The sequence below is a fragment of the Typopeltis vanoorti genome, chromosome 2 (genome assembly GCF_054136105.1).
Source record: "Typopeltis vanoorti isolate ZY-2024b chromosome 2, IOZ_Tvanoo_1.0, whole genome shotgun sequence".
NCBI lineage: Eukaryota > Metazoa > Arthropoda > Arachnida > Uropygi > Thelyphonidae > Typopeltis > Typopeltis vanoorti.
Window position 1 is genome coordinate 14,821,124 of NC_143550.1, and position 26,894 is coordinate 14,848,017.

General features: G+C 38.0%; 1 protein-coding gene across 3 annotated transcripts in view; it reads right to left on the reverse strand.

Annotated features, from left to right (window-relative positions):
• LOC150108837 (N-acyl-phosphatidylethanolamine-hydrolyzing phospholipase D-like) overlaps nt 1–26,894 on the reverse strand; it is a 127,318-nt gene that overhangs the window by 28,934 nt on the left and 71,490 nt on the right. For all 3 annotated transcript variants that reach the window (XM_090410262.1, XM_090410253.1, XM_090410272.1), the window contains exon 4: nt 21,184–21,370. In XM_090410262.1, coding sequence (XP_090266388.1) covers nt 21,184–21,370 — 187 coding nt within the window. The remainder of the gene's footprint in view (nt 1–21,183; nt 21,371–26,894) is intronic.

Sequence of the window (26,894 nt, forward strand, 5' to 3'; positions counted from 1 at the left end):
TGTGGTCTGATCAAAGACTTATACAACGGAATGATAACTGTTTTATCTCTGCAGGTCAGTGGCCTTCTCATTATTGCAGCAATCCTCTGTGTTACTTTCACCACCTTTGCAATATGTCCCCTAAATTTCAGGTTTCTATCAATCATCAACCCCAGATCTCTTGTCTCCCCTACTTCCTCTAGTATAACTCATCCCATAGAGTATTCAGTGTCTCATCGATGTTTCCCAAACCTCAAGACCTTACATTTTGCTGCATTAAACTGAAACCCCCAATTATTTGTCCACCTATCTAGCTTATTCAAATCCTCTTGCAGGGCTGCCGCATCTGCACTATTACTACTAATCCTTCCCAGCTTCGCATCATCTGCAAACAACCCCTTGCAATCCACTGACAATGTCATTGATATAAAGGTTAAACAATATAGGTCCCAGTACTGAGCCCTGTGGGACTCCACTTGTAACCCTCTGCTTCCTTGAAACTGTCCCACCATATACACCTCTCTGATACCTATCGGACAGCCAATCCTGAATCCAGTTGACCAATCTGACATCTAGACCCATGTGCTCAATTTAAATATCAGCTTATCAGGTGGCACCCTGTCAAATGCCTTCGCTAAGTCTAAGAAAATGGCAGTATATGCCTTTCCCTCATCTAATGCTCTTGTAACTTTATCATAAAAGGCTAGCATATTGCTAAAACAAGAGCACCCCTTCACAAATCCATGTTGACTCTAGCTTTTATTGATTATATGAAAGCATTTGACAAAATTCTGAGAAATAAACTATGGGAAACTCTAAATTAATATCATATTCCAAACCAATTATTCAATGCTCTATTGAACATATATCAAAATAGTGAAATAGCAATAAAGCAAAAAGATAATATATCTACTTGGAAACCAATAAATAGAGGAGTCTGCCATAGGCTGTCCTTTATCACCCATATTATTTAACATATATATATGGACAATATTATCAAAAAACAAAGAGAAGTAAATATGTGGCTTAAAAATTAATTGACATACAAAAATTGACACAAGACTCTATACTGATAATCAGATCATCTTTGGAAAGAGACTGAAGACAAACTTAGAAAGCAATTTATAACTTTAATATTATACAACAATATGGTCTAGAAAATGTCAATAGAGAAAACTAAAATCATGGCTTTTCACGGAAATAACCCTGTCAGAAGTAAAATAGTAATAAATAATAAAATAATTGAACAAGTTAATAATTTCAAATACCTGGGATGCAAACTATCTTACAAAAATTAAATAGATATTGATTTTAAGATGATAAAGTTTATGAAAATCACTGGAGTAATTAATAGAACCTTTAAACCTAACTACATACCAAAACACACAAGACTTAGAGTCTACAAAACGATAGCCAAACCTACACTATTAATATATATGGAAGTGAGATCTGGAATTTCGGAGAAAGAGATATACAGAGAATTCACGCAGCAGAAATGAAATCCTTCAGGAAAACAGAAAAAATTCTATTAGATTTAAAAGAAAAAAAAAAAAAGAAAAAAGAAAAATTTTTAAAATTAATCCATTAACAGACTCGATGATTAAAATAGGAAAAACTGGCTAGACCATATAGCAAGTATGCAGAGAGAAAGATTACTAAAAAAGATTTTAACATATAATCCTAGAGGAACAAGGAATAGGGGACGACCAAGAAAGAGATGGAGTGAGTCCGGAACAGGCCACTTGACCTAGAACCTGGATAGGAAGATGATGACTATGAGTATTTTTGCTGTAGCCATTTTTTAGGAAGGTACTGCTGATAACTTTCAATTCATGTTAAGTGCTTACTCATTGGAGCTATTCTTTAAAACCCTGTTTTTTTAGTGGGTTAATGACACCTAGTTTTTGTGTTGGATGGTGGTAAGAATTTATGTTCATATACTGGCGAGAATGTGTAGGCTTAGAGTGAAGGAAAGGCTGCAGAACATGTGACGAATGTATCTAAAAATGTGTGTTTTAACTTTTAATTTCAATTGTGAATTGTTTGTGTTGTTTGTTTATATGGCTGAGAAAAGTGTCTAATGTCTGTTGTCATGGGACTAGATAACAAAAACATTCTAAACATACCTAAGCGAGATTTTATAGTAAAGGAATCTAGAGTATGTCACTCAAAGGCTTCTATATAAAAGTTATTCTGTGTGGGGGAGGTGGGGGGTAATGGCTATACCTTCTTCTTGCAGGTAAAAAGTATTTCATCATCATCATCATCAAATTCTTGCCATGTACCCTCAAAGGGTGTACAGGATATGATAGTACTACATGAAAAATTTACATCATTACTAACTTCCTATCTACAATTTTCTTCCAAATCAGTCTGTTACTTGTCAAGACTCCGACATTACCAGATCTTATATTTCTATCGTTCTAAGGCACTTTGTACCGTATCAATCCACCTATATCTTGGTCTTCCTGTGGGTCGTTTTCCTGCCAACTTGGCAGAGAACACTTGTTTAGCTAATCTTTTCTCGCCCATTCTGTTCAAGTGACCATACCACCTGAGATTAGCTCTGCTAATGCATTCCTGGATACCGACAATGTCAACTTCTTTCCTAATATTCTCATTTTTAATATGATATTGCCATTGATGCCATCCGTTCATGCCTCTAATCTTTCTCAGGACTCTCATATCTGCGGTTTCTAGTCTTTGGTGTTTTACTTCTGACCCAGCTCTCAGATCCATAAGTTAAAACTGGTTTGAACACTGTCTTGTATTTAGTGTTCCGACTAATTTCTAATTCCGTATGAATTTATTCAGTTGACTTCCTACCATACAAGCTTTGTTGATTCTGTTGTCTATTTCAATATTTAATTTACCATCTTCACTAAAAATCGTGCCTAAGTAGCTGAACTGTTTTACTTGTTCCACAGGTTCTCCATTCACAACACGGTTGACATTTTCAATGATTCTGCCTATTTTCATTGTTTTTGTCTTTTTATTGCTGACCTTCATACCATATCTATTACAAGAGTTATTCAATTTAGTCAGAGAATCTTGCAGACTTGTAGCGGATTTATTTAGAAGTATAACATCGTCCGCATAAAGCAAAGAGCTGACATTAACATCTCCAATTTTGATATCATGTTTAATACCACTTTCCTTCATAATGTGATCCATATAGATAATGAATAACAGAGGGGATAATGTACATCCTTGTCTCACACCAGATTTAACATTAAACCATCTTCCTGTACTTCCTTCAATTCTAACTGCTGACTTACAACTCAAATAAAGCCTAAGTATTGCTTTATATAATGCCCAATCGACACCATATAAAATAGCTTTTCTCTTGGCACCTTGTCATATTCCTTTTCCAAATCGACAAAACTTGAATACAGATCTTTGTCATATTCCCATGATTTCTCGACTATTTGTCGTAAAGTGAAGATCTTATCCTGACAGCCTCTATTTGGCCTGAATCCAGCTTGTTCTTCACTAAGCTTTTCTTCCACAATTCTTCTCAACCGTTTGTCAAGTATACTTGCATATATCTTACCAGGAACACTCAGTAGGGATATACCTCTGTAAATTCTCACATTCAGTTTTATTTCCCTTTTTATATATGGGTACTATGAGAGCTCTACTCCAATCATCGGGAATTCGTCCCTCTGTCCAGGATTTCTGAACTATGCAGTGCAGCCACTCTAAGACTTTCATACCACCATACTTCAGCATTTCTGGTCGAATATCATCTACTCCTGCTGCCTTTCCACATTTCAAGCCTTTGATGGCTTTTTCTACTTCAAATATGGATATGTATTCCTGACTGCATGCCTGGTCAGTGTTTTTTATCACTGTCCTGTAATCACTGCTTGTTTCATTTAGCAAATTTTCAAAGTAATTACTCCATACCTCAAGGATATCTTTTTCTCCTGTTTTCATGTCACCTTCATCATCTCTAACTCCTTTTACAGCACTCGTTACTCCATTTCTAAGCTTCTTCAACAACCTCCAGAATACCATCTTCTTGATAAAGTGCACCCATGACTTTTGTTTAGCTAGTTTTACACAGTGTTTCGCTTTCTTACATTTGTCTCTATATTCTCTAAGAGCACAAGCTGACTTATTTGTCAGGATTTTGATATGCTGTCTTCTTTTCCTTCACTGCCTCTTTAACTTCCTGTGTCCACCATGGAGTTCTGATTTTTCTATGCTTGCAGACAACCTCACCACATTCCTCTATAGCTGAATCAATCAGAGTTTTCTTCAAGGCTTGCTACTGAATCTCCAAGGTTTGGTTCCTCTTCTCAAACTCTTTCATTTTTTCTTCAATAATCTTTGTGTATTTTAGTCTACAGTTCACATTTGAGAGCTGTTCAACTTTTATTTGCTTTAAAACTTTCTTACATGTTATTCTTTTCAATATGACATTCAATTTTATTCTGCTCAAGACTAAATAGTGATCGCTTCCAATTTTCAAATCCTCTGTACGCTCTGGTGTCCTGCACCAGGGAGAAAACATCACTATCAACGATAACATAATCAATGAGACTTTTCTTATTCCTTACCTCTTCTCTCCATGTGAATTTGTGCACATTTTTATGTTGGAACATGGTGTTAGTAATAACCAGTCCATGTCCTGAGCAGAAATCCAACAGGTATTTGCCATTATTTATTAACTTTGCTCTTTTCTCCAAATTTTACCAAAACATTTTTGATATGGCTGACAATCACTTCCTACTCTGCTATTTAGATCCCCAACAAGGACCAACTTTTCCTTTTTCATTGTGTCAGTAGCTGTCTCTAGATCCTCAAAAAATTCCTCCACTTCTTCCTTAGTAGAACCTTCCATGGGACCACAGGCACAAATAAGTCTCATTGTCCAGTTCCCCATTCTCATATTTTCCCACATCACTCTACTTGAGACTGACTGCCTGCCATTCAAGAAGATTAGCCTCGTATTTAGTGTTGAATACTATGGCTACTCCTTCTTTTCCTTGATTGTCATTGCCTGAATATAATATTTTGTATTTATTGCTCAGAAAGATCTCACCAGTTTTTGTCTTTTTTTTGTTTCAGTCACCCCTATTATGTCGATCTGGTACTTTCTAATTCCTCCACTAGCTTCATTTCTTTGCCATTCAGGCTTCTTATGTTGATAGTATCGATCTTTAACTCTGGTGATGTTGTGTTGGGGTGTGTTTTCAGATTTGTTCCAGTAGCTGATTTTTCACTGTTCACCCTGGTTCCCTGGCGAAAACAACGGGGGCCTTGTTTAACCAGGCAACGCCTCAGCCAGCATGAAATTTTGTCATGTTGTAGAATCATTTTGTATTTTGGTTTAACCAATAGGAATACAATTTGGTCGACTAAATCCAAAATTGCCAGCCCATCCTCATTCGTTCAGTATCCAGGTAGATACCCAACAGGATGTACCACGAGAAGGTGAGGATTGGACATTAGGTCAGAAGCCCTGGTCGGTTCTCCACATTCCTTTAAAGGCTATGTGGAGGTCTCCTCTCAGTTTTACAGCTTTCTCAAGCATCCCGTAAAAAGTATTTTGCCACACAAAATGACCAGAATGTAGTACATGAGCAAAGATCACCACATCAGTGGAAATTTGTCCTGTAAAAGAATTCTGTCATCAGATTGAAACATTTGTGAAAAGGAAAGAGGTGTTAAAACTGACTAATACATCACTTTTATCAAGTATAATGCCCTTCATTTTGTTTACTAAGTGTTGTGTGTTTTTATAAGTTATTAACATGGCTGTGGTCTCCATAATTTACTGAAATAAATGTCTTTGAATGGGAGATGATTTTTACTTCTGTAAAAATCATCTCCCATTCAAAGACATGGGATAAATTGTGTGTGAGACCACAATCCTGCTTACTGAAGACCTACATGAAAATACAATGTATTTTTAAGCCTTAAAAAAATTGTACCATAACTAGATCAGAATTACTAGATTATGTAAATCCGAGGCCATCCACACTATTAATGTTTCCAGTCTTTTAGGAGTGAAAATGTTCCAAAAAATAATAAATAAACAAATCCTTAATGCTTTTCATTGTTTAAATTTAAGGAGCAAGCAGCATTCACAGTCATAAATGTTTGGCAATTGGTGAACAGCCAATCTCCATCTTTCATCATTGCCTATAATTCATTGCATTTCTGTGGTGTGGTACGTGAAAGGTGACATTCCTAATCCAAACTAGTATTTACTGTGAATTCTCCTGTGTGTTTGGATAGAGAGAGTTGTTGGATATACCTTCCAGTTTCTTCTGTGAGGCAAAATCTTACATATCTATATGCAAGTCAGATTAGCTCTGGAACTAATTAGCATTACTTCCAAGCCTCCATAGAGTTAGAGTCTGAAGAATCACTGGGAGATTGGTTGGTTGGTTGATTTATAGTTTATTTGACACAAAAACTACAAAGCTCATACTGTGCCATACTAAGTTACAACTATACATAAGCAGTTAAAGAAAATTGTAAACAATATGCCTGTACAAAAATTAGGTTCCACAAAACAGCATCTACATATAAACAGAATTGCTGCAGAGGGCACAGCAACACACACAAGGTTAAAGGTCACAGCAGTACAGAAATTGTCAACAATACAAGTTAATAAACAAAATGCATGTACAAGACACCAAGGGGTGCAGTATCTATATATAGATAAAATTATAACAAATGTTTTTACGGCAGTATATATATAGGCAAACAGGAATTATTATTATACAATATGCATGCATAAAAATTAAATTTAGCAATATGGTATCTACATATAAACAAAATTACAAGAGGTTACACAAATATACAAGGTGTCCTACAGTAATACATAATTCGAAAAATAAACTAGTAAATAATATGTATGTGCAAAAGTTAAGTTAAACCGTGCAGTATCTACATATAAACAAAATTACTGCAGCATTTATGGCAGTACATAAATAGATAACAATACAAGTTAATAAAAAAAATGCATGTATAAAACCAAGTCAAGGAATGAAGTATCTACATGTAGATAAGATTACAACAAATGTTATTACAATAATACATAAAGAGTCAAAGAGGAATTATTATACAATATGTATGTATAAAAATTAAGTTTGGCAATGTGGTATTTACATATTAACAAAATTACAACAAGGTTACACAAATATACAAGATCAAAGGCTACAGAAATACATGATTGGTCAAAAATTAAACTAATGAATAATATATATATGTTAGTACTTAACCTCTGTACAATTATATCACAAAATATTACATATTTTGTAATATATACATATAAAAGTTAAGTGTAGCAATACAGTATTTACATATTACTATTACTACGAGCAACTCCAGGGAGTCATTAGACTCATCGAGGGAGGCCCCAAATCATATTCATCACAACTATTCTACATTCATACAGTATCTATCATACCTCGCCTTAAACTCATTCACTGTCACAGCATCCACCACAGACTCAGGGAGCGCATTCCACTCATTCACTACTCTAAAAGTAAAGAACCCAGCTCTAACACCTTTACTAACCACACTTTTGCCCAGTTTCCATGGATGTCCCCTAGTCCTCCCACAACCAGCCCTGTTCTCACAAATATCTTCTGAATTAATTTTATAGAAACCCTTCAGTAATTTGAATGTCTCAATCATATCTTCCCTCCTCCGCCTATCAACCAATTGCAACCCACAAATCCTCAACCTGTTCTCATAAGGTTCATTCCACAGACCTGCTATCATCTTGGTCACTCGCCTCTGGATCCTCTCCATCTCCTCCCAATCAAGAAGAAACCTAGGTGACCAAATCTGAGCCCAGTAGTCGAGATGAGGTCTTATCAAGGCTCGATACAGAGGAACAATAACCTGCTTGTCAACGTATTCTTCAGCAACCAAGTGATTTGATGAGCTGATTTGGCCACTTTTGCAATGTGTCCCCTAAATTTCAATTCCTTATCCACCAACACTCCTAAATCTCATGCCTCATCAATTTCCTGGAGCACGGTTCCACCAATGCAGTAAACTGCCACCAATCTTTTCACCCCAAAATGCATAACCTTACATTTTGCCACATTAAATTGACATCCATTCTCCTTAGCCCAGACCTCCAATCTATCCAAATCATCCTGCAAAATTTTGACGTCATCTGCATTCACTATTGCCCTACCCAACTTCGCATCATCCGCAAACAAATGAACTGTTCCTCTCAGATCCTTTCCTATATCATTTATGAACAAATTAAACAGCAGTGGTCCAAGAACAGATCCTTGTGGCACACCACTAGTCACAGGCCGTCTTGTGGACTCTACTCCTGAGTAAACCACTCTCTGAAATCTCTCCGTCAACCACCCTCCTATCCATCTCACCAACCCTATGTCCATCCCCATATGCTGCAATTTACTGATTAGAATTCCATGTGGTATCCTGTCAAAGGCCTTAGAAAGGTCCAGTAGAATCACTGTAAACCCATTACCCTTATCCAGTTCAGCCGTCACTGTGTTATAATACGTGAGCAAGTTACTGAGGCATGACCTACCCTTCACAAAACCATGCTGTCCCCGATACAGTATCCCATTTTCTTCTATCCAATCTTGTATTTTCCTCTTGACTATTTTCTCTAAGACCTTGATAATGATTCCTGTTATGCTGATTGGCCAGTAATTTTCAACAGCAGCCCCAAGGCTGCTGTTGAAAATTGAAAACCACCTTTGTGCAGCGGAACTATTTTCCCCTCTTTCCACTCCCTTGGGATTGACCCAGTCCTGAGGCTCAAATTAAACAAAATGGTCAAGGGCAATGACAATTCTTTAGCCTCTTCATGTACGACACGAGCTGGTATACCATCCAATCCCACAGATGTATTGACATTGAGGTTCTGTAATAGACTAGTTACCTCTACTTCATTCATCACAATATAAGTTGTTGGTTCTTCCATTCCTGCAAAGTCACCACCTGGATGATATACTCTTGCAAAGTGCTCGCTCAGTAATTCCACAATTAAACAGATATATAAACAAAATTATATTGAAATGTGTTTGTATAAATTAATTCTTTGTAAAAAATTAAAAATATCATGCAATCTGCCTAAGGTCCGTCAGCATCTGCCTGAGTGTATATGGTCTGGCCAGATAGGCAAAAATTTCATTCCTTTCTCGTGCAAAGCGCTGGCACTCCACCAGAATATGACAAATAGTGAGATATGTATTGCATTTTTCACCCATGGGAGGGTCATCAGCCCTCAGTAAATAAGAACGTGTAAGATGACTGTGACCTATGCAGAGTCAAGCAAGAACAACTTCTTCTCTTTATACGTTGACTAGAATGCTAATATTTAATTTTTGGTTTAATGTCATATAATTTTCGTTAATGCTTCCTGCTATGATGCTGCCACTGAACTATTAGCTTTGATCTTATAATCTGTCTGTAGTCTGTATATGGTACTGTCAAACAGCACGTGGAGAAAATATGAGCTGATTTAGCAGCTGCACCTGCAGCCTCGTTTCCCTTAATCCCAATGTGGCTGGGAATCCAACACAACTGAACATCAAAATTAACGATTTTCATTTTGTGAAACAGGTGTAATACCTCAGAAAAGAAAACTGCTAAGAAAAGTGTACTGGATGTGGATTATACATAGGAGAGGAGATGGCCTGTAAAGGCTCAATGAGACTGTATAAATTATACACTTTTCTTAGCAGTTTTCTTTTATATGCACAAGTGCAAGCTGAATGGCATGTAGCTCTGCTGTATAATTACTGCAATCAGGTGGGATCTGGTTGGAGATAGTAATGTCAGGAAACACCGCAGCACAGCCAACAGAAGTATTAGTTCTTGAACCATCAGTATAGATAGGCAAGAAATCAGAGTGCACTGCTCTGTGTGCATTAAACAATTGGAGGTAGACAGATGATGGAGTATGAGACTTCTGTAGCTGACAAAGTGAGAGGTTGCAGGATGGCGTGCAAACCTGCCATGGAGAGCTGCTGTTATGCTTAGTGTAGGCAATGTTGTCAACATTTATGCCAACAGCTTGCACAGTCTCTTTAACAGGCATACCAAAAGGACGTATGGCAGTTTGAATGTGTGGTATTGAGCTTCCCAATGTAGAGAAAAGAGACTAGTCCATTTAGGATGATTTGGGAGAGACTATCTTTAGGGCATAATTAAGAGACAACTGTTTCTGTCAAAGTGATAGAGCTGATTCATTTGTTGCAACATAAAGACTTTGAGTTGGAGATGTGCGAAAGGCACCAGTAGCTATCCATATATTCTGATGATGGATGGAATCCAACTATGGCAGGTCACTCTGTCTTGCAGAACCATAGACTTGAGATCCATAATCCAGCTTTGAACGTATAAGTGAATGGTAAAGATGGAGCAATAAAGTTTGATTTAATAGAAGATAGAGTGCAAAGGAATTTCAAAGCTCTCTTGCACTTTTCTCTTAGTTGATGAATATAGGCTAGAAATGTAAGTTTTCTGTCAAAGATGAGTCCCAGGAACTTGGCTTCTGTAGCTACTGGAATAACAGTGCATCCCATTATTAATGCAGGGTCTCGGTGTGGGTACGAGTGTGTTTTCGACAGATGTGTACACAGAGAGTTTTTTCTGTTGAAAACCTAAACCCGTTATTAAGAGTCCACAGAGAAACATGATCAATTGCTTGCTGAAGTTGTCTCTCGATTACCCTCATGTTACAAGAGTGATAGTAAATTGTGAAGTCATCAACATATAGAGCATTGTCTACTGTGGGAGGAAGCTGTTCAGTGATTGAGTTAATTTTAATAGCAAAAAGTGTCACACTTAAGACAGAGTCACCCTGTTCTTGATGATATGGTCGAGATAGCGTACTTCCTACTCTGACTTGGAAAGTTTGCATCGACGGAAAGTTTTTAATAAATACAGGAAGGACACAATTTATTAAAATATAGGAATTTATAACATGAGACCTAGGTTATAAAGGTCTTTTAATATGCCATATCGCCAGGCTGTGTCAAACTTTTTCCATGTCAAACAAAAAAATTGAAACAAAGTGTTCTTGCTTCGGAAATGCATCTTTTATACAAGTTTCTAAACGAACCAAATGACCTAAAGTTGAACGATGTCTACAGAACCCACATTGTGTACTGGAGAGAAGACTGTTGCTTTCTAAATACCAGAGAAGTCTGGCATTAACCATTTTCTCTAGTATTTTACAAAGATAACTGGTCAGGGCAATGGGTCTATAATTATTTGCTTGTGTTGGATCTTTTCCTGGTTTTGGGATAGCAATAACAATTGAGTTATTCCAAGAATTTGGAAACTCTTCCTCTGCAAGTATTCTATTGTATAATAAGAGAAGGAAAATCATAGAAGATGACGGTAGATGTTTCATCATTTCGTAATAGATGTCATCAGGCCCATTACTGCACTAGTTTGAGATAGTAGGAGAGCTCTTTTTAGTTCTTCCTTAACAAATGGCTGATTGCATAGTTCAACAACACTGGTAGAAAAATTTAGCCTTTGTTTCTCTTACTGCCCTTTCAGAATTAAAAATTCAGGAGGATATGAAACTTGTTGAAAGTTTTTTTCCACTTGATTAGACTAAATAAATTTAATCTAACAGATAAGCTTAGGTGTTGATGGTTATTCATGATTTATTTTTCATGGTATTAACAACACCACACACACTTTTATCACAAAGATGTTTTATTAACGCTTATATTTCGCTGATTTTCAACTCAGCATCATCAGAGCACAACACACTTGTAAACGCGACAGTGAGTGCGTGAAACAATATAATTGAAAAAGACAAAAGATCTAAAGTCCTATTTTTTGGCGCCCTCTAAGGGAAAAAAAAAAAAAAAAAAAAAAAAAAACAGCAGCTATCCAGGAGTTTTTCTTAGGATAACCGTCTCCCAAATATTTGGCAAATTAATGCAACCATATTTGTTAAGGTTGGAAGAATTCTTCAAAGCCATTGCTGACTCAAAAAATAATCTTTCAGATCTATAACGACTCCTAAATAGCACATTCGTTTTCCTCCATCTAATCCTGTATGAAGGAGTGTCCAAAGCATGATCTGCCAGTCCCGACTTGCCATAGTAATAGTAGCGAATGTATCTTTCATGTTCTTCCAGGCAGATGTTCACTGATCTTCCTGTTTGCCCATAATAGGACAAATCACAGTCACAAGGCACTTCATACACTCCTGGGTGTGCTAATTAGGCGAGCAGATCACAGCTTGACATGAGGTTTGAAAGTGGTGTGAAGGCCATGTTTCAACAATACTTTGGCTATCTTTTCCAATGTACCTCTGATATAGGGAATAGAAATGGTCATGTTGTATTCTTGTATATTAGGGGAGGGCAGAGTAATGGGCCTATGTAGTATTTTATCTATTTTGTAGGGATTGTAGCCGTTGGCTAAGAACGTATGGCGCAGATAATGGAGTTCAGTGGTCAGAGCTGTATCGTTAGAACGAATGGCATCTGAAAGGCAGGTGACTAATGTGTCAAGAAATAGTAAACAGTTATTTGATTCTTTTTCTACTGTGAAGTGAATTTTGGAGTGTTGGCTGTTTAGGTAGATGACAAAAGCATCCAAAGTATCTTGTCCATGGGGCCAGATGGCAAACACATCATCTACATAGCATAACCACACTTGTGGCTTGTATGTAGCTGTGGTAAGTACTTTGTTTTCAAAGTGTTCCATGTAAAAATTTGCTAACGGGGGAGAGAGGGGGGAACCCATAGCAGTACCATTAATCTGTTTGTAGAATTTTCCTCCCCATAAAGTAACCTGCATTCATGGTAAATTGAAATAATTCAAAAATATCTGGGAGAAATTTAGACTTGATTAAATCAAGAGTGTCTATAAGTGGTACATTGGTAAATAAGGAGGTGACATCGAAACTAACCATTATGTCTGAATCTTTTAGGATTAGATTTTTAACTAGTGTTTTGAAATGGATTGAATTTTTTACAAAAGTAGAGGAGTTGCCAGTAAGGGGGGGGGGGGGGGGGGCAAGCGACTTGGCTAAATGCCTGGCCAGTTTATATGTGTGGGACTATCTATGCTATCAACTATGGGGCGTAGGGGAATATTAGCTTATGATTTTTGGTAATCCATAAATACGGGGTGGTTTAACATGAATTAGTTTTATTTTCCTGATGATTTCTTTGGGCCATGATGTCACTTTTTTCATTAATTTTCGGACTTTTTTTTTTTTTGAGACATTAGGGTCTCAATGTATAATTTGATATGTGGAACTGTCACATATGAGATCTTGCATTTTTCTGCTATAATCGTCTTTATTTAGGATAACTGTTGCATTTCCTTTATCGGCTTTTGTAATAATAATATTTTTATTATTATATAACTTTTTTAAGGCAGTTATTTGCTTACGTAGCATATTGCTTTTTGGAGGCTTAGCCTTGTTTATAATACTTGCTATATCTAGTCGCATGTTACTGGCCATTGCTGGCAGAAGATCGTGGATACCCCGTTCTACTTTCATCATAATTTCTAGTTTAAGAATTTGTTTGGGCGTGACGGCAAAGTTATGTCCTAGACTGAGAGCGTTCTTGGCTTCTTCAGCGAGTGCTTCCGACAATATGTTTACAACCACGTGGTCTCGTCGAAGTTGCAGTTGGGACTTCGTATGTTGGCACTGTTGTAGGAGTTCATATTTCTTTAGGTGTTTGCTTTTTACTTTTGTGAATTCTTTTTTTGCTGCAACTTCGGAGATGTGCTGTAGGACAGTCCATATTTGAAGATTTAACATGTTGATTAATTCTTGTTGTAGAGCTGTTTAGCTTACTAAGCTCTATGCGAGTAGAGCTTAGTAAAAGGGCACCATAGGAACCAAAGGAGGGAAGCCAAAAATTTCCTGGGATCTCAGAAAAGTTTGGATATATTGTGAATCTGGCATTCACATTTTTTGTGTAAGCCTATATACATACATAATCCTTACCATACATACCAGCTTACCTGGAATAGTTTTTAATTGTACAATAGATAAGCTTAAGTGCTGACGGTTATTCATGACTTATTTTTACATGGTATTAATAACATTAAACAATTTGATCAAAAAAGATGTTTTTTGTTGAAAGTTTATTTTTCACTTGGTTAGAGTATAATAAATTTAGTTTAATCCTTTATCCAAGTGGGAGCAAACGAAGTTTGCACCTGAAAGTATCTTCAGGACTGGGGTAAGGTGGTACAACACCAGGGCACTCCTTGCAAAGGTGGAGCAAGCTACCAACACTCCTATCTTAGTATCTCCCATAATGCAAAACACATCTCCTTGCAGATATGTCTAATGTTATGCATTAAGGGAAGGGCCACAACCCAGACTAGTTTCGACCTTTATTGAGGTCTCTTCAGTGGGAGCCAGGCCCAAGTGGAGATACCAGGCAGAAGCATTAGCAGGTCATCTCTACCTATAGGAGTTGCCAAATGGTGTGCCACCCTTTTGTGCCACCCAGATGTGTTTTGCATTATGGGAGATACCAAGATAGGAGTTTTGGTAGCTTGCTCCACCTTTGCAAGGAGTGCCCTGGTGTTGTACCACCTTACCCCAGTCCTGAAGATACTTTCAGGCGCAAACTTTGTTTGCTCACACTTGGATAAAGGATTAAACTAAATTTATTATACTCTAACCAAGTGAAAAATAAACTTTCAACATCTTTCTCTAAATCCAGAGTAATTTATTAAAAAAGGGTGGCACACCATTTGGCAACTCCTATAGGTAGAGATGACCTGCTAATGCTTCTGCCTGGTATCTCCACTTGGCCTGGCTCCCACTGAAGAGACCTCAATAAAGGTCGAAACTAGTCTGGGTTGTGGCCCTACCCCCCCCCCCCCCCACCCCCCCCCCCCCCCACCCCCCCCCCCCCCCACCCCCCCCCCCCCCCACCCCCCCCCCCCCCCACCCCCCCCCCCCCCCACCCCCCCCCCCCCCCACCCCCCCCCCCCCCCACCCCCCCCCCCCCCCACCCCCCCCCCCCCCCACCCCCCCCCCCCCCCACCCCCCCCCCCCCCCACCCCCCCCCCCCCCCACCCCCCCCCCCCCCCACCCCCCCCCCCCCCCACCCCCCCCCCCCCCCACCCCCCCCCCCCCCCACCCCCCCCCCCCCCCACCCCCCCCCCCCCCCACCCCCCCCCCCCCCCACCCCCCCCCCCCCCCACCCCCCCCCCCCCCCACCCCCCCCCCCCCCCACCCCCCCCCCCCCCCACCCCCCCCCCCCCCCACCCCCCCCCCCCCCCACCCCCCCCCCCCCCCACCCCCCCCCCCCCCCACCCCCCCCCCCCCCCACCCCCCCCCCCCCCCACCCCCCCCCCCCCCCACCCAGCAAAATTTATTTAGTTTCTAGCTGTGCCACCAAATTCGTTGGTGGGAGTTGAATCTCCCTCCGAAAAATAACACACAGTAAACCACACGAAACTTTTTTCTCTTATCTATCACTAAATCTATCAACGTTATTTACTAATCTACAGTCATGGCAAATCAGACAAGTCATTTAAACACGAAAACAATTTATTTATCATCAAAGAAATGTACAAAAAGGTCAATACTAAATTCCAAGTAAATCAGGTTCTATGCTTCAGTGACAATTCTCTATATCAATTATAATTATGAAGACAATTCCTGTAAGACCACGTGTCTATAATATTTCTGTAGTTAACACCTTATCACACTTAGAGCAATCTCACTTAAACAAACTCAGGCATAGCTACCAGCAATTATATTAAACACGCAATATTTCACCTTAAAAATTAGCTAAGTTTTCTCTCACATATAATTTAACAAGACCATTCAAAGGTTAGTATAAAGCCTAAAGTCCTCAAGTATCATAACAAACAAACTCTACAAGTCACCGTCACAATTCTGTCTATAGCTAAAACAATAGAAAGATCTTACTTAAAACAGCTGTCTGGGCCTCTCTGATTGATCCTTGGAATCACGTCCTTCTATTACCTTCCGACCTTAAGCAACGAGCACGGGTACTTTCTCTGGGATTTTTGAGATCTCCTCTTACTTTTTTCGAGCATCGGGAACTTGGCGGCATTGAACTCCGGTATCTACTTTCTTCTAGGAACAACTTAAATTAGTTGTTTCACACTTCTGTCATCTAATGGCTGGAACGCAAGTCCTGTTGGCAATTGCGAATCATCTTCTATGATGATTAGCAAAACTCTGTCGTCATAATGTACATCTTATCCCGGTAACTGCTCGACCCTCACTGACCTCGTCGCCTTCTTGAGCCCGTAACTTCACGTTACCTTGTAACTTATCGCTGACCAAGGAACCACTAAAAAGCCCCCTTGTCACCCTAGCAAACACCCTCTTATATCTCTCCGATGACCTTGGGTTCTGCTATGTATTAATCCCCTGGGTATTACGTTGTTCTCAACCTGCCACCTTTTTTTCGGTCGTTGCATTAAGGTGGGAAACCCCCTTGCAATGTTGACCTTCGAGGTTGCAGTTGCTCCAGGTCATTAGTTAATACCTTAATCCATCTAGAATTATTGGCGACTAAGAGGTCTCTTTAGACAATTTATCTTACACTTATATTCCTTTGTTCTTTTACAAACACCCTTTGAGGTGACAATATTCAGTAATATACAAAAAATATTATTTCCAAATAAAAAATATGAAAATTTCTCTATTAACCCAGAAGTATTTTTAGTGAGTTTTGCTTATCAGTAAAATCGGTATATAAGGTATTTTTGTACAGGGTGTCCCAAAATTCATGCAAGATATTTAAATTTAGCGCCATTTGTGCGGTAAAGTGTTGCCAATGAGAAAAAAAAGACCGTGTGACAGCTGACAGTTCAGGGTTATTAAAAATGACCACACACAGCGAAGAGAGTTCATTGAATGGATTATGGAACAGTGGATGCTTATTTTTCAAACAAAATCATCTTCAGTGATGAGGCTCATTTTCATCCTGATGGCTTCGTTAATCGACAAAATTGTCACATTTGGGGTTCAGAAAATCCACGAGTGATTGTTGAGAAACAAATGCATCCACAACGTGTCACTGTTTGGTGCAGATTTTGGGCTGGAGGCATCATCTGTCCATTCTTTTTCAAAAAATACAGCTGGTAAGGCAATAACAGTTAATGGTGCTCACTATTGCGACATGATAATCCAGTTTTTTGTGCCTAAATTGCAAGATGTGGATGTGGACGACGTGGTTTCAACAAGACGGTGCCACATGCCATACAGCCTGAGAAACAATTCAATTACTGCATGAGTCATTTCCTGGTCGTGTAATTTCCCGTTTTGGTGATCAGAATTGCCCACCCAGATCATGTGACTTAATGGCGTTGGACTTTTTTCTTTTGGGTTTTTTGAAGTCTAAGGTTTATGCCAACAAGCCCACGACCACCCACGCCTTGAAGGAGGAAAATTGAGTGCTGTATCAATGAAATCCAGCCACATTTATGCAAAACGGTCATAGAAAATTTTGACAAAAGAGTGCGTATGTGCCAGCAAAGCCGTGGAGGCTATTTACCCGATATGCTAGTCCATGGCCTATACTGTATACTTTATGAATCAATAAGAAATTACAATTTTTAATTAAAAACCTGTGTTTTCTATCAAAATTACTTCTTGCGTGCATTTTGGGACACCCTGTATAAAAATACTTCTATACACAATTTTGCAATGTATATATAAGTCCGCGCAGCTTGCCTAGTGGCTATGCGCTTCACAACCATATGCTTGGGAAGGAGTGCCCTGGATTCGATTCCCGTCGACAACGTGATGAGCTTAAGGATCTTCCTCAGCCATAGCCAAGTTAGCTGGTCTTGGGTGTGGAGCAGGGTTCCCCCCTCCCCCAGTTTATCTGGGGGTTTTCATCCCGCAAGCAGGCAAACCGGCCCCGTGAACACATATGGATACAGTCATGAATATTACCTTTCACTTTTTTTTTGAAGGGTGGCATGGAGCGAGATCCTGTTGGAAGATTATTTTTTGTCTTTCTGGATCTGTGGGAGACCACTCTTTTCTCCAATATTTGTATGTATTGGTCACTTTTCATCATACTGTCAACAGGCACAAGTGATCCTGAACCATCATGTGTAAAACAACCCCAGAAGAGGCTTGGTGCTTAGGAGCTTGTTGAAAGTAGTCAGGATAAGTCTTTTCAGTCACTGATTTGCAAACTCAAGGCACTTTCTCTCCTTAGACAAAGAAATTGCTCTCATCTGAAAATATGACCTTCTTTCACTTCTTCAACAGTCCAATCTTTGTACATTTTTGTCCACTGGAGCCTCTTTTTCTGTATAGACTTCGTCAACAGTTGTTTCCTTTTTTTTTTTTTTTGGTCTGCCCTTCCTGCTTCGAACAATTTCTAACAGACTGTCATGTCAGAAACATTAATTTCAATATATGCCAAGTCTATATTTATGTCTACAGCAGACAATATTGGATTCATTTTGCTTTTCCTAACTAGTAAATGATCTTGAGTAAGTGTAGTCTTCCTTTTTTGCCCAAATTTTCCTTTTCTGTCAGGAGAAAGGGTACCTGTCTCCCTAATCCTCTTTAAAATTGCATTAACAGTATCAAAAGCAACACCATACTCATTTGAGTCAAGGATGTGTGCTGAGAAAGAGTACATATTTCTGAACACTTTCTTGGAGATGTATCCATTTTATAGCTACACAAAATGAATGAAACACTACGAATGTCAACTTGTTCACACTATTAAATATGCACAACACTATTGATAAACATTGCCGAGACAGTTAAAACACACAGCACACTGAACCAAAATAGTGAACTAAAACCAAAACTGAAAATGGTAAACCGAAACTAAAATCAAAAAATTGACAAACATTTGGCTTGTTCAGATTAATTTGTTCACTACTTTAGAGTTGTATACATGTCCATGATGAGTCCTTTGACTCCATGGAGGTCAGATAATAATAATATTGATGTTCTGGAGATTTTGGCAATTTGTGTAGCGAAAGAACTGTCAGACAAGAAAGAGGAGTACATTCTACAGCCATCAGCAAACCAATGGATTAGATTTGCAGTTAAATGGAGAAATTTGTTGATATATAGACAGAATAACAGTGGATAAAAGAATGGAGCCTTGACGAATTCCAACATCAACTGCAAAGTTTGAGGATAAAGATCCATTCCCCTTTATATGTAAAATATGACCTTAGGTAACTAAACTCCAGATGTCAAGAGACAAAACCCATATCAGAATTTATTTATTATTATTATCATCATAACACTAATTATGGATATAGACCATATTGGTCTGTTCCGGTCTCATTATTCATCCAATATCCTTTTTTGAGGTCTACCCTGCCTTCTCTTTCCAATATTTTAGTATTTGTTTTGGATATCAGGTGTTGGCCATTCAGTTTACATGTTCTATCCATTTTTGTTTATAATTGTTTAGTTTTTCTTCTATTGATTTTGTTTTTAGTTCTTTAAAAATGTCTTCATTCCTTTTTTGGTCTAATAATGTGTATTTATTATTATTATTATTATGTGACACCTCCAGGGAGTCCAAAGACTCATCGAGGGAGAGTGTGTCAACAGCATCGAATGATTGATCTCCTTCCAACTACTAACCGCTCTCAAACTTGCTTAACTTTTTGCGTGAGCCATTAGTAGCAGAGGCTCTACCAATCGACCAACCTTTGCTGACAATTTTGCAGTTCTTCTCATAGATCTCATTTCACTTGTTTTTATTCTTTGTTTATCTTGTTTGTTTATTGCCCAAATTTCACTGCCATATAATAATGTGGGCACTGCTAAAATATTGTATATTTTTAAGCATGTTTCTTTTTGTACTATATTTCTGAGTGCCACTGCAAATTCTAAAAACAGTTTTTCCTTTTTAAATTTATTAGGATGGAGCATGGTGGCTTTCTACCAGAAGATCCCCTGTGAGCTGTGTCCATTATATGGTCTTCAAGGCCAGAGTGACCATAGCTGTGATTGCAGATGTAAGATTTGTGTTCGTTTAAACAGATAGTGCTGATCTACTTGTTTGTCCAAAGTAAGCCAACTAGCAGGGACAGGGTGCTTGATATACTTCAGACAGTGAGAGAGAAGGGAACTGATCTTTGGTATAATGGATAAGAGTAGCAAGTTTCCAGTGGGACTTAAAAGCTATGTAGAGGTTGTAATTTTTTAATAACGTGCCTATTTTTTTCTGATGTGCAATGGATGTAGGGGATGGTGATGGCATTTTCTCAAATCCTTCTGAAGAGATGGCCGAGGAATGAGGGAGGAACTGATTAACTGATTTCATTCCACAGCAGCAAAAGAAGAAGAATGCATGCACGTGTGTGTGTGTGTGTGGGTGGGTGGATGTGCTCAAGTACAAACACACAATGAGAATAGAAAGTAAAAGTTGGCTGTAGTTATCCATACTTCTTGGTAAAAATACCCTATAACAAGTTTTTACTAAAAACGTCAGTAAAAAAAAGTTTCTCATTACAAAAACAAAGCATTGAGATCCAGACTTGATACTTTTCAAGTAAAAATATTACAAAATAATTAGCAACTGATTTTTAAAGATAAAACTGAAACTAAAATGAAATGATCTTAATGACAAGTAAATCACAGTTGGCTAAAATACTAAAAAAAAATGTAGCCTTGAGGACATATTTTTCTGAAATGCAATATTTGGCTACTTAGTCTTACAATGAAGAAGAATCAGGTTAAAGACAGTAAAAATAAAAAAGGTAGTAGGAATTAAAGTTAAAAATTTTTTAAAAAATGCTCAGTGCAATTTTAGATTAATCACTTTGGTAACTGCCACCAATTTTCCATTAGACTATCTGGAATTCAGACAGGAAAAAAAAAAAAAAAAAAGGAGAAGCTCACAATCACATGCATATGAATTATTTAATAAACTCAATAACTCAATTTATTTTACCTGTACAATGCAGAAAAGACCCTAAATCATCCAATGAGTGGATATTTAACACAATATCCAATCAATATCTAGACTGATACTGCAAGTTGAGAATGGTCACTTTGATGATGAACTAGCAGTCAACAGTACAATAAAAGTTAAAGGAATTAAAAAGGATAAATATGAAACCCTTCCTCTTATACTCTTTTGAAATCATAATACTGTATACTATTTATATTCAAAGTTTAAATATTAATGATAAACAGTTGCACAGATTTTTATGACTTTAATAAAATATCTTTTTATGATTTAGAAAAGAACATACCTTGTTATCATCTGCAATAACACGCTTTGACCAGTGCTGAGCAGGTGTAAAAACAAATGATACATCACTATGTTCAGGAACACAATTCTCTTCCCACCAGTCTAATTCTACCACATTCTCGCAACCTACTTGATGCATCCATGACTGAAGACCCAGAGGAACAAACCAGCGTAGATCGGCTTCAAATCTTAAAATTAAAGCAAAAAATTTGAACATATGAAAAAATAAAAAATAAAAAATAAATAAATAAAAAAATTGAAATTGAAATAAAATTTTTAAGTTATAATGCAGCATTAAACATGCATAGACCCAATTCAGTATAAGTGTAAAGAATGACTGGCACTTTAACATGGTACCATCTCAATGTGAGAGCAGAGGAAACATGGGTGGACAAAAGCTGCACCCAATAGCCTTGGGAAAAGATAGTTGACCATGTGGGATAGTCTGGCAGGGATTTCATTATGATAGTATATAACAGAGGCAGTTGTTGAAGTGACAATGGGTGGTTCATTTGCCTTCATGCAGAGACTAGGGATCAGTGATGTCAAAATGCTCAGTTGCGATTCTTATGGCTTGAAGTGGATAGGGCTCAACCACTGAAATGCACTCTGGCAGAAGCATACACTTGGGACCCATAACTGAATTTTGATCTATTCAGTGCATGTTACTAACAGAGCAAAGAACACTTTTCAGCATCCCTAAGAGGTGGAAGATAGGTTGCAAATAATGTTCATCAATTTACAGCATTTATCTTGCATCTAGTCCATGTCAGGGAGGAAACTATATTTTATGTCAGATATATGAATCCCAAGAACTTGGTTTCTAAGGCAACTGGGATTGAAGTTTGTCTTAGTGCGAGTTCTGGATCGAGATGAAGCAGTTATATTTCCATTATGTTCAAGGACTGAAAGTAGATGTGTGGTATACTTGCCTTCATTTAAGATTTTATCCTAGACTTCTTTGCTGTTGATTGCTATTATAGAAGATGTGAATTGAATCCAGGATTCGTTTTCACTCTGATAACATATGTATCTTGATAACTGTCAGAATGAAAATGAATGCATCGTGTTCAGATCAGGCTCAAGGATATTCAAAAGCAATGAGGTTTATTGGGATCTCTGTAGAAGATATTCCAAGCTTTGTTTTGAGCTTCCTTGGCTATTGTGCAATTGTCATTCCGCCATGGCTTAGGAAATATGGAAGCCGACTAAGTGTTTTAGGAACTGCAGTTGTGGTAGCTTGTGAAATACATCATCACATGATTCATTGCATCACTGTTAGGAGATGAGCTGACCATTACAGAATCAAATTCTATAAGGAAAAAAGAGTGAGCCTGCTGAATTTTTCATCATGATAATCCTTGAGGTAGTGCATGGTTTCCCATGAAAAAAAAAATAAAGTGAATATCACAGGGAAATAATCACCAAATAAGTTATCAGTTTCCCACTTAAACAATGGAAAGAGGGAGGGTGAGCAGACAGTTAAATCAACTGCAGTAAGTGTTCGAGTAGGTATATGGAAGAAGGTGTTGCTTCCTGTGTTGAAGGAGTGATTACTGTTTACAATATGCTCTACAACTCCTTCTCTGATGTTAGTTCTAGCACTACCCCACAAAGTAGTTAGTGTGTTCATTCAAATCCTCTATTAAAAGTGAAGGGGATGGCAACTGTATAATATAACAGCAAAGTCATCCTGAGAAATATCTTCATCAGGAGGTACGAGGGTGGGCTGAAAAGTTCTCAGCCTTGACCATAGATGGCAACACTATTGGCACGATTTTTTTTTCTACGTTGGTACATCTATCATAAGCATCCATGTGAAATTGCAAGTCATTCTATCGTGTAGTTTTTTTTTTTATACAGCTGTCAGAAGCAAAAGTGTTGTCTTCAAAATGTGTATCCCTTGAAATGGATAAAATTGAATATCGCGCGGTTATAAAATTCTTTATAAAAGAAGGTCTAACACTGAAGTAAATTCATTTGAAGTTCATAAAAGTTTATGGGCACTCGTCTCCTTCGTTTTTGACAATTAAGAAATGGGCTGCAGAGTTTAAACATGGCCATACCAGCCTTGAAGATGATCCATGTGAAGGACATCCAAAAAGTGTAACAACACCAGAAATCATTGATCAAGTGCACGATATGGTACTGGATGACTGGCGAGTCCAAGTACGTGAAATTGCTGAGACTACAGGCAATTCAAAAGAACATGTAGGATATATTTTGCATGAAGAATTGCATATGAAAAAGCTTTGCATAAGATGGGTGCAGCACTTGCTCATAGCAGATCAAAAACGCATTCGCATGAAAATCTCTGAACAGTGCTTGGTGCATTTTAACAAGAATGAAACTGACTTTGTGCGTCAATTTATTACTATGGATGAGACTTGGATTCATCATTACCCACCAGAATCCAAACAGCAGTCAAAACAGTGAACAGAAGCTAGTTGTTCAGCACCAAAGAAGAAAAAGTCGGTTCCATCAGCAGGAAAAGTCATGGCATCGGTGTTTGGGGGATGCTAAAGGCATTTTGTTTATTAATTATCTTGAAAAGGGTAAAATAATAACCAGGGAATATTAATTCGAATTTTAACCAGACTAGATGAAAAAATTCATGAGAAAAGATCCGCTTTACAGAAGGAAAAAAGTCATCTTTCATCAGGACAATGCACCTGCCCAAAAAGGTGTTTTGGCAATGGGAAAATTAATGGATCTGTACTAATTGTTGGAACATCCACCCTATTCCTCAAATTTGGTTCCCTCTGACTTCTATCTCTTCCCAAAACTAAAACTCTTCCTCGCCGGTCAGCGTTTTATTTCGAATCAAGATGTGATTGCAACTGTAGAGATATTTTGCAGGTCTTACTGAAAACCACTACAGGGGTGGGATAACGATGCTAGAGCATCGCTGGAATAAATGTATTAGTCTTAAGAGAGATTTTTTGTTGTTGAAAAATAAAAATAATTTTGAAATTATAAATTCGATTTTTAATCGTTAGGCGAAGAACATTTCAGACCATCCTCTTAAGTAGATGCAACATACCATTATAAGCGATCTGACTGAGATCGCTTATCATATCACCTTTCAGCAAGCAGAACTTGCTGAAAGGTGATATGGTTGCCCACAAGGATAGTGACTTCTCCATGGGCAGGTCTATTCCCTGTCCTGTCCTTACGAATGATGACCAGATCATCACTGGGATTCATGTATGTTTCCTGCAGGCAAAGGCACATTAGCTTATATTTCTGCAAGAAAGGCTTGATGTGTTGTTTTGACAGAAACCATGAAAATTCCATTGTAGAAATGTGAATGAGGCTTAGGGCACTGATGGCAACTTCGTTGGAGCCCATTTCTACATCTTCCAATGAAGATGAGAAAATGTTTCTATTATTTTTGGTAGTGTCACCTGGCTTCCAATGTTTTGAGGTGTTGTTTTCATTGGACTTGGATACTTTTCTTTTTTGAAGAATGACAGATGACAGTGACCATGTCCTCTTTCTCAGAAAAAATATCCAAGATGTCATCAAACTGGACTCCCTCTACGGCCCTAGGTATATTGTTTTATTTTCTTACAGGAGAATGGAAATAACCATCCCATCTATTAATAGATCTGGCAATATGTCCTTGATTTCAGCAGTGCACATTCCATTACTTTTTGTAATAGATTTCACAGATTGATATAAACACAGATGGATAAGAAAATAACTAACTATCTATTACTTAAAAGCTAATATTTCGCTGGTATTATATCCAGCATCTTCAGAGCACACAACAAACACAAAGTTTGTTACAAATGCAAAACAACCACAATCCGGTGTAACGGTGGAGCTAGTAAAAGTAACTGCAGCGTGCAACACAAGACTAAAGTCCTAATATGGTGCCATCTAGGTTAAAAAATAAAAATAAAAAATTTAAAAAAATAGTAGTCCAAATGATAGTCTTAGAAAGTTTGAAAAAATAAAATAAAATAAAAGTAATAAATATTAATTTGGTCTTAAGATGACTGTCTCCCAAATCTTTGGTTGATTTATACAGCCATACTTGTTAAAGTTTGGAGTATGTTTTAAGGCTTCTGTTGATTCCAGGAACAACCTCTTTGACTTGTAGAAGCTTCTGTGCATTACTTTTGTTTCTTTCCAATTGATCCTGTGTGCAGGGGTATCCAAAGCATGGTCTGCCAGACTCGACATGCCATAGCGAAAGTGTCGGATATATTTTTTGTGTTCACTGAGGCAGATGTCCACTTCTTCCTGTCTGTCCGTAGTAGGCTTGATGGCAAGAACAGGGCACTTTATAGACTCCTGGATGTGATAAAGGAGTGCATTTGTCCTTAGGTGAACGGATGAGAGTTGCTAATTTTACATAAGGTTTAAATACTGTGCATAGTTGGTGTTTGTTAAGCACCGTAGATATCTTTTCAGATGTGCCTTTAACGTATGGGATGGTGATAGTTTTGTTGTAGTCTTCTGTGGTAGATAGAGGGGATTTCTGGGTAGCATTTAGTAAGTTATCTATCTTATGGGGATTATAACCGTTGGTTAAGAAGGTGTGTCGTAGGTGAGAAAGTTCAGCAGTTGCTGAACTTTCTCACCTATGACACACCTTCTTAACCAACGTGAGAACAATGTCATTGGAACAGATTGCTCTAGCTCTGTGGGTTAGTGTTTTTAAGATACCATATTGTTGAGAAGGGTGATGGTGTGATTGTTTGTGTAAGTATCTCCCTGTATGTGTGGGTTTTCTATAAACCGAAAATGATAAGGAACCTTCTGGAAGACATGTGATCAGTGTGTCCAGGAAGGGTAGGCAGTCATTGGCTTCTAGTTCCATTGTAAAGTGGATTTTAGGGTGCTGGCTATTTAGATGCACTAAAAATGTATTCAATGTGTCTGGGCCATGTGGCCAAATAGCAACACATCATCAACATAGCGTAGCCAGAGACTAGGTTTGAGAGTGGCTGAGTTGATAGCTAATTTTTCAGATGTTCTATGTAGAAGTTGGCTAAGGGGGGAGAAAGGGGCGAACCCATAGCAGTCCCATCTAATTGTGTGTATATTTTCCCTTTCCAAGTAAAATAACCTGCCTGTACTGTGAATTTAAATAGCTGAAATATATCTGGGGGAAATTGTGAATTTAGTAAGTTAAGTGTTTCAGTCAGTGGTACATTAGTGAATAATGAGGTGATATCAAACCTCACCGTTAGGTCTGAATTATTTAAGGTGTGGTTTTCTAAAATACTTTTTAGGTGGGTAGAATTTTTAACAAAAGAGGAAGAATTGTTTGTGTAAGTGGTTAGTAATTTGGCTAAATGTTTAGCTAGTTTATATGTAGGACTGTTTATACTATCTACAATAGGATGCAAAGGTGTATCTTGTGTATCAAAGGTGTATTTAGGAGCACCATATATTCTGGGTGTTTTAACGTGTAAGGGCTTGAGTTTTTTGACAATTTCTTTTGGCCAGGAAGTGACTTTGTTCAATAACTTGCACACCTTATTCTTTTGTGAGTTGGTGGGATCTCGATTTATGATTTGATATGTAGACCGGTCTTGGAGCAGTATATGCATTTTGCTTTCATATTCTGTTGTATCCATTACTACAGTTATTTTCTTATCCATCTGTGTTCATATCAAACCGTGAAATCTATTACAAAAATGTCTGACGAACACATAAGCCTATCCACACGTATAAATATTCCATTACTATTATTTT